This window comes from Filicampus tigris, chromosome 9 (assembly GCF_054856515.1).
Source record: "Filicampus tigris isolate MCC_2025a chromosome 9, RoL_Ftig_1.0, whole genome shotgun sequence".
Lineage (NCBI taxonomy): Eukaryota > Metazoa > Chordata > Actinopteri > Syngnathiformes > Syngnathidae > Filicampus > Filicampus tigris.
Window position 1 is genome coordinate 24,285,493 of NC_141225.1, and position 14,896 is coordinate 24,300,388.

At 43.0% G+C, this 14,896-nt stretch overlaps 1 protein-coding gene across 8 annotated transcripts in view; it reads right to left on the reverse strand.

The window, feature by feature from the left end:
- slmapa (sarcolemma associated protein a) overlaps positions 1-14,896 on the reverse strand; it is a 33,850-nt gene that overhangs the window by 3,977 nt on the left and 14,977 nt on the right. The window contains exons 5-25 of one of the 8 annotated variants that reach the window (XM_086040260.1): positions 14,315-14,377; positions 14,027-14,122; positions 13,892-13,963; positions 13,615-13,755; positions 13,394-13,531; positions 13,062-13,230; positions 11,799-11,849; positions 11,174-11,332; positions 9,595-9,660; positions 8,417-8,476; positions 8,263-8,328; positions 7,943-8,023; positions 7,408-7,467; positions 7,099-7,224; positions 6,949-7,023; positions 6,175-6,275; positions 5,891-6,095; positions 4,795-4,912; positions 4,375-4,546; positions 4,165-4,299; positions 1,690-1,777 (exon numbers count right to left, since the gene is read on the reverse strand). In XM_086040260.1, coding sequence (XP_085896386.1) covers positions 1,694-1,777; positions 4,165-4,299; positions 4,375-4,546; positions 4,795-4,912; positions 5,891-6,095; positions 6,175-6,275; positions 6,949-7,023; positions 7,099-7,224; positions 7,408-7,467; positions 7,943-8,023; positions 8,263-8,328; positions 8,417-8,476; positions 9,595-9,660; positions 11,174-11,332; positions 11,799-11,849; positions 13,062-13,230; positions 13,394-13,531; positions 13,615-13,755; positions 13,892-13,963; positions 14,027-14,122; positions 14,315-14,377 — 2,238 coding nt within the window. In that variant the 3' untranslated portion in view covers positions 1,690-1,693. The remainder of the gene's footprint in view (positions 1-1,689; positions 1,778-4,164; positions 4,300-4,374; positions 4,547-4,794; positions 4,913-5,890; positions 6,096-6,174; positions 6,276-6,948; positions 7,024-7,098; positions 7,225-7,407; positions 7,468-7,942; positions 8,024-8,262; positions 8,329-8,416; positions 8,477-9,594; positions 9,661-11,173; positions 11,333-11,798; positions 11,850-13,061; positions 13,231-13,393; positions 13,532-13,614; positions 13,756-13,891; positions 13,964-14,026; positions 14,123-14,314; positions 14,378-14,896) is intronic. The other 7 variants (XM_086040258.1, XM_086040261.1, XM_086040266.1 and 4 more) reach the window with 7 other exon arrangements.

The following is a 14,896-nucleotide window of genomic DNA, read 5'->3' on the forward strand; positions in this document are numbered from 1 at the left end:
CTTATTCTTGTAAAATGCCATCTTTATTCAAGTAAAACTGCCACGTTTTATAGTACTAAGAGTTCATTCTAAAACTCAAATTAAATTCTCATAAAAATAAGGTTTTATTCCTGTATAGCTGCAACTTTTTCCCTCGGAATATTCTGAAAATCAAGACTTAACTCTAGTAAAATCACAACCTTTTTTTCTATGTAATACTACATTACTCTTTCAAATGTGCACCTTCTATCCTTGTAATATAGTTTTTTTTTAATTTTCCATTTTAATGGACTTTGGTTTGTTCCTTGGAGTAGCAACACAATCTGTGTACCTTGAGGGTCTGCGTGCGTATGAGAACGGAAAGCATTTTTGAAAAGGCAAAAAAATTCAAGCGGATTGGAAAACAAGTCCAAGTGGAGACGTCAAGCAGGCGCATGCGTGAGAAAAAAGAAGCCGAGAGAGCAGCCGAGACGGACAAAAGACAAAACGGAACTCGGCTCCTCGCAGACACACACGCCTTTGTGTTTATAAAACAAAAAAAACAAAAAAAAAAAAGAAGAAAGGATAAAGGCAATGCATTTGGCTTTTTTTTTTGTTTTCTATCCAAGAACAGGAGCATCTTTGGCTTGGCGGTTTTGAGGAGCAGAGTTCCGAGTGCGCGATGCGTTCACGAGCACTCGCGCATGTGCGGCGTCGGGACGAGGGAAGAAGGAACAGAAAATGTCCTCTTGGGAGTTCAGGGCCAAACATGACAAAAGAAGATCACAGCTGTCGGGTGGAGTTTAAAAAGTGTCGTAAAATTTGCGTTTTCAATGTGTGCCCCCGAATGCCTCAAACGTCAGAACATTTTCACAGAGGAACCACATTTTTCCCCCCTTTCACACTGCAAAACTGTAAAAGTGGCCATTTTTTTCCCCGTGACGCCGACACAGAATGGAAGGATGAATTTTCTGCCAGCTGGGAGGTTGTATCAGAGGCGGGACTGCACCTGTGTGAAAGGGAGTTGTGCTCCGCCCATTTTTCCATCAAAAGCAACTGTCACAACAACTATTTTAGACGTCACAACAAGACGATGTCACCTAATTGCGTTGCTGTGTCAAAGCGCACAAAATTACAGCATTATCCCATTTTGCTGGGTTCTGCATAAAAGGATTAAACACCACATATTCTCTGTGTGAATGAGTATAGCAAGAGCGAGTAGCTCCATTCACACAGACATCCAACATGGTGTATCCGATCTACTGGAATGTCTGCTCTAGTGCGGCAATTTTGCAGGATCTCTGTACGAAAGTGTATAAAGGGAGAGAGAGAAAATAGCCTCTTTCACTCAGAGATCCTGTGAAATTGGTACATCAGATCGAACGACGTTTGTTCTGTTGAGAAAATTTAGCAGGGTAGATAACTAAATGACATCTGAATTTGATGTAAAATAGTGGCTGGGCAATTTGCTTTCAACAAAATGGTGTGAAATATTTTTGGGCCCCCAGCATTCCCCTGAACACAGGCGCCGTCCCGCCTCTGCTGCGGCTTCGATAGTCCCTCGGGTAAGAGAAAATTGGTGAGAAGACATGACCCGACCGCCCTGTGTCAGCAACCTGCATAAAAGGCGGGGTGAAAAAAATCCCGCCTTTAAACAGACAGTTTCCAAAGGAGGACAGAAGCGAGACAGGCGGCGGATTTGGGAAGACGGACACACATGTCGGCGTGTACCTTTCTACCACAACTGGCCGAAACACCAGTAGAGCAGAGCCAGGACAAGACCCATGAATATGGCTTGGACAGGCTGCAGTATGGATGGCTATTGGGAGGGGGGGGGGGGGTGTCGAAGGGGGTTTCGGGGAGGAGAGGGATAAGAAATAATCAGCCGGCAAATCAACCAAAACAAACATGGGAGGACGCCGCAGCGGTGGCGAGGGAGGGTGGCAGAAAGAGGGTGGTCAGGGGTGAAGGAAAGGATGTGCAAAGCAACGCTTGTCAATCATGACATCACTTTCCACCACAAAACTCGGACCAGGTAGCAACATTTTGGAAACCTCTAATGTCAATGCTAGCTACTCCGCTGCTAATGACTAGCACAAAAACATAACCGGGACAGGTGCGGAAACGATTTTCAACAAGTTTTTCAGCGAATCGTTATTTCAATGGCATCGGCGTCACTTCACGTCACGTCTTATGAAACAAAGAAAATTGTGGCAGAAGCCACCTAGTCACTAGGGCTGTCACGATATGATGATGTCACAATATTGTGGAGAGGTTCGCGATATATAAAAAATCTCACGATCATCTAAAAAAGAAAAAGGAGCTCATAAAAAAAAGAACACTATATTCTGTTTTTGTACGTGTATCGTGACATGGCGACAACGATATCGTGGCAATTTTAAAATCGCGCTATCATGATATTGCCGATATTGTGACATCCCTACTAGTCACCGATTTAAATAAATAAATAAAAAAATCTCACTGCAATCATAACTAAATTTTAGGTGGATTTTGGCTACTTGCCCTGCAAATCGCAGGGCTCCACTCTACCACCGTTTTGACTTTTCCGCTAAACGACTTTCTTCAGCATTCTAACTGGCTAAAACGCCCTTGGCGCTTTAGAACGCCACCTGTTGCTTAGCCATGCAGCTAGCTTGCGGAAAGGCCACGTCTGAAAACTGCCATATGGTAATAATTGACAACAAATAAATGATGTCAGCGTGGGAGCCGCTTGTTTATCTGGCCGCGTGATTGTGTTTATCCGAGCTAAACATCCTGATGTGGGGTCGGAAGAAGGAGGAAGTTGAAGGGCCGGGGCGGCGTCAAACTAGCGTCTGCTTTGCATCAGCCGAGGCGAGGTCGTGAGGTAGCAGGACGTCACCTCAGCTGAGCTCGCGCTGACACGCTACTATGATCGCCGCGTGTGTGTGTGTGTGGTGCTGCTGCAATCACGCGGCGGCAACAGTCATGATTATTGTTACGCGTGATTGGGTTCATGGATTTCTACTTCAGTGGTACCTCCAAACCTGCAAGTTCAAAACGCCGCCAACTTCTCCAGTAATGTTGCTGTGAAGTAAGGGTAGTGTTTGGTCTGATTGATTTTGTGACTTTTGCCTTGTTCTTTGGTCCCATTTTTGCCTGATTTTATCCCCCTATGTTCAGTTTCTTGAAGTATTAGTGAAGTTGTCCGATTGTCAAATTGTCTTTTTTTGCTGTGTTTTTGCTGTATTTTGTCAGATTCAATTTTTTAAATAAATGTCATACTTTTCAAACAGTATTTTATAGTAAGTTTTGTCAGATGTTTATCTGTTTGAATCATATTTTTATCATTTTAGTTTTTCTTCCATTTTTTTCTCGCAGATTTTAGAAAAGATTTGTCCTTTTTTGCACTATTTCTGGATGGGGGGGCATTACATTTTTGTCAGATCATATTTGTCAGATTTGTGTGGTTATCACCCAATTTAGTTTTTTTGCCCAATTTGTCCCCTTATTGTTATTTTGATTTATTTACAATTTTGGTCTGTTTTTGGGCATTTTTCCCCCCGTTTTTTTTGTTTTTGTTTTCTTGACCTATTTTTTGTCCAAGCTTTTAGATTGCCAGATGTGTTTTGAGGTTTTGTCCCTGTCCGTATTTTGTTGAGATTTTTGTGTATTTTCCCAAATTTGCACCCCCCCCAAAAATCAGGTTTTAGGTATATTTGTATTGATTATTTTTTTACTACTTTTTTTTGTCAAATGTCATGACATTTTTGTCAGTCACGATTTAATGTTCAACCCTTTACCGTAGAGTTGCTAAAAGTCTTACGATGGACTCTGGAATCTATTTTCTGCATATAAGCCTAAAAAATACATAAGACGTAGTTATTGTATTAGAATATGTAGTATGTATTCTATATTATATCATATATTTTATAATCGCTAGGGTTTGAATTTCGCATTGAAATGCCGTCCGTCAACACGGAACGGACCGGGGACAACCGCTTAGAGGTACCACTGTACTTGGGTTTCTTGGATGTCCACAAACGCAACACACAAACACGTAAACAGAAACAAACAAACACACACACAGCGGTGTTTCTGCTGCAAAATAACAACATAAAAACAGCATGGAAACATCAAGAAGCAAACCCAAAAAACAGCTGCGGATGATGACTTTTCTTTCCCCGTTTGCACCTGTGTAGCAGGTGTGCGTGTGTGTGCGCTCACAGAACTGTTCTTGTCCTGCAGCAGCTTCAGGTTGCTCCTGCACTGCTCCAGCTCCTGGTGAATGTTTGTCTTCTCCTGCTCCATTCTCTCATAGCGCTGACGGAGGTCCGACAGCTGCGACTGCGTGTCTTCATACTGCGACACACACACACACGCCGGTTATCCAAACGTGTCCTGTCATAAAGGTGAGACTTGACAGGCGGTGCGCACCTCTTTCTGCAGAGAGTGCGTGCGGTCCTGGGCCTGGTCCAGCTGGCACTTCAGCCGGCTCTCGTCCTGCAGGTGCCGGTTCTCCAGAGAACCCAGCTTGCCCTGCAGAACCTCTTCCCGCTTCCCCAGGGACTCCAGACTGTTGCTGAGGACCAGACTCTGAGCCCTGGTGCTGCAGAGGGACACCAAAAGCAAAAACGGTCCGTTTTAGCTCAACCAAGTCATGTGCAAAACAGCACCGAGCTCCACAGTTGGTACAAAACTCATTTTTATGACGCTAAAAGTAGCAAAGGGAACCAAAAAGAACAGACATCTACTTTTTGCCATTTTGGGGGCTTTTTGTTGAGTCGTGGTCCCTTATCCCCGCAAATAGCAAGGGGTCGTCAAGGTCATCAAACGAACTGAGGCGCGTGAGTGTACCTGCACAGTTCGGCCTCCAGGCGCTGTAGTTTGTCCGTCAGCGTTGCCCTCTCCGCCCTCAGGCCGTCACAGTCCTGCTGCAAAGACGCACACCGCTGCTGCAGTGTGGCACATTCCACTAGGACCAAGCAAGACACACTTGTTAAAACTCACACGTGTTTGTTTCCCAACCGTTATAGAGCCAAGGCACATATTTGACATGAGACAAATTAGCATGGCGCAGCACCCAAAAAAAGATGCCGCCTAAAGTAAACACGCTGACACCTTGACTTGTGCGTGCGCCGACAAACAATTGGTCAATTCTTCAGGGGAAATTCATTTGATATATATGATATACAAAAACAACGATTTCATCTCACTTGACTCACAAATTTACTGAAAACTCGCTTGAAGACACATTTTTATTCTTTGGCTTTTGACCCGACGCGAGACTGACACTTCTCTGCTGTTTTTCGGTGTCTACACTATGTTTGAGTATCATTCATTTGTGTTTTAATCTACTACTTTCACTGTCTTTGTTGTTGTATTATTGCTATTTTGTTCATGTAAAGTGCTTGCTAGAGCGTATTGTTATATCTGTCAACGTGTTGCTTACAGGGCTATTCATTAGCCCATATATAACATTTTGCTTTGGTTTGTTAGCATAGCCAGGTGATGGGTAAGAGTACAAGAGTACAAGAGTATAATTGTCTTTGTTTTATGTTTAGTTTGACAGTAAACTATAACTGCTTGATCCTCTTTTCCTGAAGAAAAGTTACCTAGCTGCCAAACCGGTGCTAGTTGTGAAGCGAGTTGAGTTCACTGCCACCATACTGCTTTCCTACTTCAGGTTTTTTCACAAAGCAAAAAAATGCCAAACCATGCCTCGCATCTCAAAAAACTTGCAAGTCGGGTGGGTCACTTGTGACTCAAGGCACCACTGTACACGGTCGCTGGCACAGACAGACACAAATAGAAAGATACATTATTTGACGGCCCAATTGAGTGTTTTGCGATCATGTCCTCACAGCCGACTATTGTGCCACGTCACAGAGGTTGGGAATGACTGTCTTAGGACGGCTTATTTCATGTTTGAATGCATTTGACTGTCGCGTACCCTGCAGCTGACTGCTGTTGTTGCGTTGCAGCTGCTGCTGCGCAAAGTCCTCCTGCAGCCGGCCGATCTCCTCCTCGTACTTGGCGGCCGTGCTCCTCCAGCGCTCCAGCTCGCAGCGCACGCTTCCCAGGTCCTCCTGCAGGGCGGCGATGTCTCGCTCCCGCTCGGCCGTGGCCACCTCCACGGCGTGCCGCAGGACGAGGATCTGCGACGGCCGGGAGCACGCGCATGTGGTGAGAATTCTTTTGCGAGGGGGGCGTGACGAGCGCAGGGTGGGGGGTTACCTCTTCCTGGGCGGAGTAAAGATCCTCTCTGGTGCTACAGATGGTGTTCTCCCTCTGCTCCCTCAGAGCCTCCATGTCGGCCTGCAGCTTCCCAAGCTGAGCTATACGATGCACAAAACACACAAAAGCCTCAAGGCAAGTTCTACGGCGCAACAGCAAACAAATGGAGAAAGAAGAAACAGCAAACTGCAGCAAACGGAAGGAGACACGTTTGAGTTATGTTAGTTTTATTTGACAATGTTTTTGCATTGCTACCCTAATAATTGTGCGCAAGTATTTTACATGTTCCATTGTATTTTTGTCAAATATATTCATGTAATATTTTAACAGTATTTTCTACAATTTAAAATCTTTCTCTAATACTTTTAATATTTTTTTGTAACGTGGGGTTTTCATGTAATCTATACTTCGAATATTCTTCTATTTTTCCCTCAGATTTAATGCTTAGATTTTGTGTCATATAATTTAACATTTTCCCCCCTCATAGTTTTGTTTATTGAAATATTTGCATTTTTCCCCCAACCTAATATATCTCAATATTTGCTTGTATGTAATCAAATTGATTTTAATTTTTGTAATATGTTGTTACTTTGGCTATTCTATATATTTGTGGTTTTCATATATTTTTCCCCATATTTTTACCTCAGTTTTTTTCATACCGTTTCCTAGTAAACTTTTAATGGATTGTTTCTATTCTCATTGATTCGCACAGTGGGAGTTGCACCTTAACAAGTTGTACTACATGTGCGTGTGTGTGGGGGTGTGAGTACTAACTCTGCAGGTACTGGATCTGTTTAGTCGACTCCTCCGTCTGTTGAGAGTTATTCCTCCTCTCCTCCTCCAGCAGAGCTACAGACACAAACATATCATTATTTAGAATAGGCTGGAATACAGAGTATGATTTTTCTTTTCTTTTTTTTTTACCTTGAAGCTCCAGACATTTCTGTTTGCCGGTGTTGGCTAATTCCTGGGCCTCCAGAAGCTCCCTGTGGAGGTGATGGATGACCTGCTCTGTGTCATCGGGCTCCAATCCAGCCCGATGCAACTCGGCTACAAAACAAATTTAAATTAAGAAAGTTTAAGAATTCTCTCTAGTGGACTACTAATAATAATAATACTTGTAGTAGTGGTGGACTACTACTACTACTATCGTATTTTAACTCTGGATTACAAGCCTCATTTTTTCATGAGAACAATACAGGGATTGTATTGAATGCATGTTGCCATGGTTACCTTTGAGCAGAGCAACCCTGTTGAGCGGTTCGTTGAGCTCCTGGTCATCCATGTTGCCATCTGAAACAATGTTTCCATTCATCATTTTTTCCACTCAAAACTACTGTATGTGTGTGTGTATATATATATGTGTGTATATATATATATATATATGTGTATATATATATATATATATATATATGTGTATATATATATATATATATATATATGTGTATATATATATATATATATATATATGTGTATATATATATATGTGTATATATATATGTGTATATATATATATGTGTATATATATATATGTGTATATATATATATGTGTATATATATATATATGTATATATATATATATATATATATATATATATATATATATATATATATATATATATATATATATATAAAGATGCACTGTTAATGTTAAGAAAAGCTCTGCTTGGAATACGGTATAAAATACAAACTTTCCAACAACTTATGGCTATGTCTTATAAATGAGGTTGTTGAATAGTATGGCATGGATTGAGGTAGTTTGGGTGACCTGACGTGTCGTCACTGCTGCGGTCTTTGCTGGGACTCAGCGTATCCGACATGTCCGACTCTTTGGCATCCATCTGGTTTCCTGTGGACACACACAAGTGTGGCCTGAGTTGTTCGCAGGAGTTAGCGTCTTTGCTGCATGTTGATGCTTTCACTGGTGCACATTTTATAAATAAAATCACCATTTTAAGGGTAAGTTACAAAATGATATTTAATTGTGTCAATTACTGCGCTTGTGATTTTTCACTAGCGTTGGATTACTGTACATCAACAGATGCTGAAGTCAAGTCATTATGTGAGTGCAGGAACAGAGATGTTTACTTTTGAGTCGATCCGGGCTGGTCAGGATGTCGTCTCCTGCCGTCTGGTTGTTCTGTAGCTGGGCATCTAATACACGCGCACACAAAACGGATGCCATGTGGCAATTCATTTGTGCAATTCATAAAAACAATCCGTCCTCTTAAAAATGTCTCACCATCAAAGTTGGCCAGCTTGTGGATGGACGAACTGACAGCTTCCTTCAGCTGTTTCACTGCTGCAAATAGAACAGAAGACAAGTAAGCAAGCAATGGTCAGTCAAATGAACATTAGCCTGTGCTGCCATTTACACAGATGACATGTTTTCAGTGAGCAATGAGAAAGCAAAGGCAATGGGCAACGTCTTCAACTAAATAAAGAAATATTTGGATTAAGCCATAACCAGAAAAGTGTGGGAACTATTACAAGCAATCTGTTCACTTGTAAAACTATATTGACTTCATTAGGTAGGCCGGTAAATGAACCGTTTCATGCTTTTCAAGCACACCGGACATGAAAATGTCAAGCTTTTCAAGAATGTTACATCCATCCATTATCCGAACCACTTCATGAGGGTCGCAGCCGAAGTAAATTGCACATTTGTAGGAGCATACTCACTTTGATGTTATGATATAAAAAGAGTTTTCATTTCTCCATCTAACAAGCTTAACCCTATGATTTTAGGTCTTTTTAATATGAAACAAATATGTGAAACGAAACAAAGAACTTTTTGGGGGGGTTAAAAACAAATCAACTTGCTACATGAGTCCGTTTTTTTTTCCATCATGTTACAGTAAAAAAAAAAAAAAAAAAAAAAAAACTGCATTATATAATGCATCAAATTAAAGCATAAGACACATTTTCTTTTCATCCAGAAATGAATAGTTTTTGCCCTTTTTTTCCTCATCAAATATGAAGTTACAGGGAACGTGTTTTTTGCCCATCATTTTACCTAACAAGCTAAATATTAAGTCATGCTAACTTGCCATTATGTCTCAGCCCAATAGTAATAAAAACATGCAGCTCCAAATGTCAATTTATGGGCATGGAAATAAACACAAAGCAGGAATTTTTCATCAGATAAGGCCAGAAAAAAATACTGTGAAAGCGCAAGATTTCAAGCATCAAGAGAAGCATGCAAAGGAAACTCCCACACACTAAATTAATCATGGACATGCTATTATGTCGCAGGCTTCCAATGCTGATGAAGAATCCAAGTAGAAAAGTCCGGAGGCAAAGATAGGATCCCAAAAGAAAAAGATGATGGAAGGGAAAACTCAAAAGAGAAATGAGGATGATGACGAACGAGGGCGTATGAAAATGGAAAAAACAGCGTGGAGTTGTATTTGTACTCACGCGGACACTCGATCAACTGTTGGATTCGAGTGGTGTCTCCTCCGCTGTTGTTAACGTGACAGTTGTCTGACAGAAACACAGAGACTGGAGTTACTTCAGCCACTTGTCGGGTGCGCATTCTCTCAAGACAGAAGCTTGTGCGACACAAAGAGCCTGAAGACGAGACAGCGAGCGACCACTCGGGAAGGACAAACACGCAAGACGAGCGCCACAGAGAAGATCCGAGCAGAAAGACGTGGAAGTTCAAAATCGCGGAATGGGAACAGGAAGTGGATGGACGGAGCGCGGACAGAAAGACGGCTCAAGTGACAAACCCAAATATAAACCATCCATCCATTATTGCTAAGCAAAACAGCAGCACCTACCGAGGCAAATGACAAAGTATGGCATCGACAGTCCACAATGTTGTGTACGTCGATGTTCATGTTCCAGTGTGTAATTCCACATGTTCGTTCTGCCCAGTCTGCCACACTTGACATTTTGTCAACATTTTGTAGAATGACATGTAGCCGCTGCACAACGTTGTGTCACTAAAGTTACTTGTCAAAGTCACAATCCTTTGCTGCATAGCAATAATGTGGACAAGCAACTTCCCATTCACTAGTGGTAATACCGTTAACTGTGCTGTCAACACACTGTGCTGTTGACAAAGTGTTATCTAGCTTCAAAAAGCTGAAATGTGAGCGTATGAGGTGCCCAAATGTAATCATTATATTGATAAACCATGTACATTCGTTGTAAATATTAAGTTTTGCAGTGACAATATGAACAGTTAAAGATGCCAGAACAAAAGAGACTGTAAATTTAAAAAAAAAATGTATTAAAGAAAAGTCGAGAAAGACTAGCCTATTTATGTTAATTGAAATACATGGTCTGTTTATTTGAAAAAAAAAATGTAAGTACTTTTGTAAAGTTCAAAAAGGTTGTCTTTATTTTGTTTTTAATATTAAAAAAGTTATTCTTAAATGTCACTGTTGAAAATGTATTTACAAGTAAGTATTGGCCAAACCAAGTGTCGATTTTTTGTGAAGCGGGGTTGTGGGCATTCGTTGAATGTAACTAATAAAGTAACTTATAATGTAACGTAGTTACTTTTCAAACCAGGTAATCGTTTGAGTAACTAAGTTACTTTTTCAAGGTAACTGTGGCTACAGTGCTTGTCACTTGTGTGGTTGTTGTGTGTCCATGTTTATATTCAAGGGAGCTATGCCAGTTCATTGTTCTGCATGATCTGCCGCTTGACATTTTGTCTCACGCCTCCCCTCCCAAAAAAATCTCCTTTTGCTACAACCAGACTTTGAAGTGGCCACTCCACGATGTTCCACGTGTATCCACGATTATGTTCCAACATATATCTTCCTCCCAGTCTGCTTCGCATCTTTACACATTTCTCCATAATAGGCCTCCGTTTTCACTTGACCATTTTTAACATGGAGGCGCCTTAAGACACACGTTTAATTTGCTCCGTAACCACGCTCGTATCTCAAAGGTAAGGTAATGTGAGTACAATTGGATCCGTCCTGTAAGGATATCTTACTGTACGGCTGAAATGATACAATCATAATGAAACCAGCGCTACCATCCACATCTCCTCCAACTGCACCATCGTCAGTGTCCGTATCTTCATCGTCCTCATCCTCCTCTTCCACACGGCTCTTGGGCGGCTGCGGGGTCGGCTGGTCCTCGACGGGCTGCTCCTCTGGGGGGGCCGCCGCTTCAGGGGAGGCTTCGTCTTCATCTGTCACGTGACCACATCACACATACGCCGATTTGCAGCGGGATCCTTCACCGAGTGGCGGCCATGTGCGCGGTGTGCGTGTGGCGGGTCGGGCACCATGAGCGTTTCAGTGTGCTCATTCCAACACCAGATGACAATCAGTGGCCCCTGATTGTTCTTTTTTTTTTTTTACACCCAAGAAGCATATGAAGATCCTCCCAGAAACTCCAGAAAGCACAATCGCGACACAAAGGGAAGACACACACCCGTTCCTGTAATCCTTGATGACAAATGACCCAATCGAGCTTGTCCCAAGTGGTGCCACTTGAACAGTGAAGAGGAAGAACAAGAAGTCACGGATAGCATCGCACTGATGAAGAAAGACGGACCAGCATGCAACCCGCAATGGAAGTTGGCGCATGCGGGCGGATGTCATGCAGGACGTGGAGGTGAGCCGAGTGGCCAGAGCAGTGACACAAGGACTCACCCAGACTGTTGTTTTCCTTAACGCTTTTCTCCTGGAGCTGCTCTAAGCGTACTGTGGACGACAACAGCAAGGCAAAGAGGCGTTGAAGCGCTTAACGGGGGCCGTTAGAGTGTTGGGGGGGCAATGCCTTTTCCGACCGTCCTCGCTTTTACCGGGAGCCGTTTTTTTTACAGTTGTAATAGCAATGTTTTGTGTTTACTGGTTGGTTTGGTTGTAGCCGAAAACGGGAGCAAGGTCTACTTTAGGGAAGAGGTTTGTCCAGAGGGCAGAAATTCCAATCCTGACAAACTCCCGGAAGAATCAACTATCAGCACTACTCTCGACATTAAATTTAACATCCAACGCATGCGCAACTTTCAGACTTTTCTTGTTGCGCCTGTGTGCTTGTCGTCATGCTGCATTGCATCATGGACGTCTCAGCCATTTTTTGCTCTTTTGTTTATTATTGGCATGTGCCTCTCTACATTTCTGTTAACTTCATATTTAGTCAGCCAAATTTAAGCATGGAGAGACATTGGTGAACAGCGGCTGAAGTGAAGAATTTGCACGGTCGAAAGCTGACTGACTTCAATATGCAATTGACTGCTTGGCAGCAGTACAGACGTTTTACCAATAGAGGGTGCTAAGAGACTAAAACAGTCAAGGGGATAATGACTAGCATAGGCTTAGATGTCAATATTACAGTCAGTAAAGATAAAATGTGACGTTTAGTCTTGATTTACCTATTTCATTGGTCATTTATATTCATTTCACATTGTTTCTGTATATCAAATTATAGTTATTCTCTGTAGAAAAAAAACAACTATTTGCTTATATGTTTGGGCATCAGAGGGTCATTCCCAACAGGAATTATTGCTTTGCTTTTCATATGATTATGTGTTATTCAGACGTTTTGCAAAAGATCAATCACCAAGGTTCCACTGTATGCTGATGTGAGGGGAGGATCTTAACACTACTGGAGGTAGCCTTGTCAAAAAGGAAAGAAAACAGGGATTATTTCTTGAGGATTTTTGCAATTTGTGGCAGGCCGGGGCCAAGATAGGTAGATTTTTCAATTTTCAAATAGGTGCCCTGGCACATTAAGCTTGGAAGCACTCATGTGCTTTACTTTCTGAAGTCAACTACTGACATAAATTATGTTTTCAGCACTATACTAATTTATTGTGATGAACTTGTGTATGGTCATAAATACGGCATTATTTCCCGCAAAATATGCTGATATAATTTTGAGGCCGTATCGCCGGCGTTTGGGTGTGCGGCTACCTTGCAGGGCAGCGAGCCTCTCGTTGGTGAAGTCGTTGTCGGCCTGCAGCGCCTCGATGCGAGCCTGGAGCACCTGCTCCTTCTCCTCCATCTCCTCGATGCGCAGCTCCAGCTCCCTTTTCTCCGACGCCCCCCGCTGGGTCAGCTCCTCTTGGCGGCCCTCCGCTGCCTGCCGGAGGAAATTCTCCTCTTACTCAAAATTGTTTAAAGCGCATACCAACACTTAGAGAATTTAAAACAAATAAAAGAAACTCCAAAATGCATGGGCAGCCATTTGAGGGAGGACTGCATCTAGTCTGCTTTCATGGATGGAAACCATCAAGAAGCCTCGCCTTGATTTTGTCAGTGAGCTCTTTGATCTCATTGACGGCAGCGTTGTACTTGTTGGCCAGCTCCCTCAGCTCCTCCTGGCCCCGCTCGGACATTTCCTTCAGGTGGGTGCACTCGTCCTCCGTGTTGCTGAGCGAGCGCTGCGGGACGGGAGAGTGACAAACCACTTTAACAAGCTAGCTTTGTGTTCGTGGGCCGACGCCGAGCAGACTGCGGGCCGCACCTCCACCTCCGACAGCTTCCTGACCACCTCGATCTTTTCCTGCAGGACCCGCCGGAGAGACTCCTTGGCCGTGGTCTCGTAATTGTGTTTGTCCTCCTGCAGGGCCAGCAGCTCCTTACGAATGCCGTCCTCCGTCTGGGACTGACAGCCGACGCCCAAAATACACTTGGTTAATAATCATGTCCGCATGACGTGACAATGTGGACATTTCGGAGAGCCAGAAAGGGAGAGAAAGAAGGAGGGAGAGAGAGAGAGCGAGAGAGAGAGTGTATGTCACCTTAGAGTAGGCCTGCAGCTGACTGCCCATCACCTCTAGTCTGGACAGCAGACGGTCTTCATCAATCAGAGCCTGACAAAGGAATAGTGTTTGGATCCATCTATCTATGCATCCATCTGAAGAGGTGTTTCCTACCTGCCAGCTGCTCTCCGAGGCCTCCTGAGTGGTGGTGAGCAGACGCTGCAGCGTGGCGAGCTTCTGCTCCAGCATTTGCTCTCGGTGTAAGGCCTCCTGTAGCAGAGAGAGAATTCATTAACGACTGCATTGCCCCTTCAAATGATCAAAGTGAAAAGGAAGATTGTTATGTTGGCTTAAGTTGAATATTTGCCATGAATTTCTTCTTTCCAGATCTATAAGATTTAAGCAGCTTATTTGTTAGGGGGTGTAAGAGCAAGGGGTGACCAGGAGGTGTCGCTGTCTTACCTGTAGATACTGGGAGAGCTGGAACAGTTCCTGAGAATACATACTGGGAGTGTTGGCTGCAACCTAGAGAACACACACAAACAAACAGTTAGGTGACACACTGACTGTGTTTGAAAGCCAACTGAAAAGCTCAGAGCATCAAAATGGTCACATGGTGGAATGCCCTAATTGCCACACAAATACAAGGTAGAGCTTTTTTTGTGCATTACGTTTCAATGTTTTACATGACAATAACGTGACACTTTTGGGGGGGGGGGGGTGCTCTGGTTCAAGACTAAAATACATTTTCACCAGGATACATGCACTTGTAAAAATTGTGAGTTTTCTGGCAATTTGAAACTCCCAAATTGACGATCCACTCATTCAGCAGAGGACCTTCGCACCACTTCAAGCTCAGGTCCTAATTAATTTCAATGGAGAAAATCCATCGTCATGTTTTTACCAACGTGACTAAGTTATGGCCCTCCATAGTGTGAGTACTTGGAGACAGTAAGGAAAGTTAAACAGTCAACTTTAATTGGGCCTGGGTGTGCAACTCTACTGAGAACCTAACGTGACTTAATTATATCGGAGAAGCAGTTC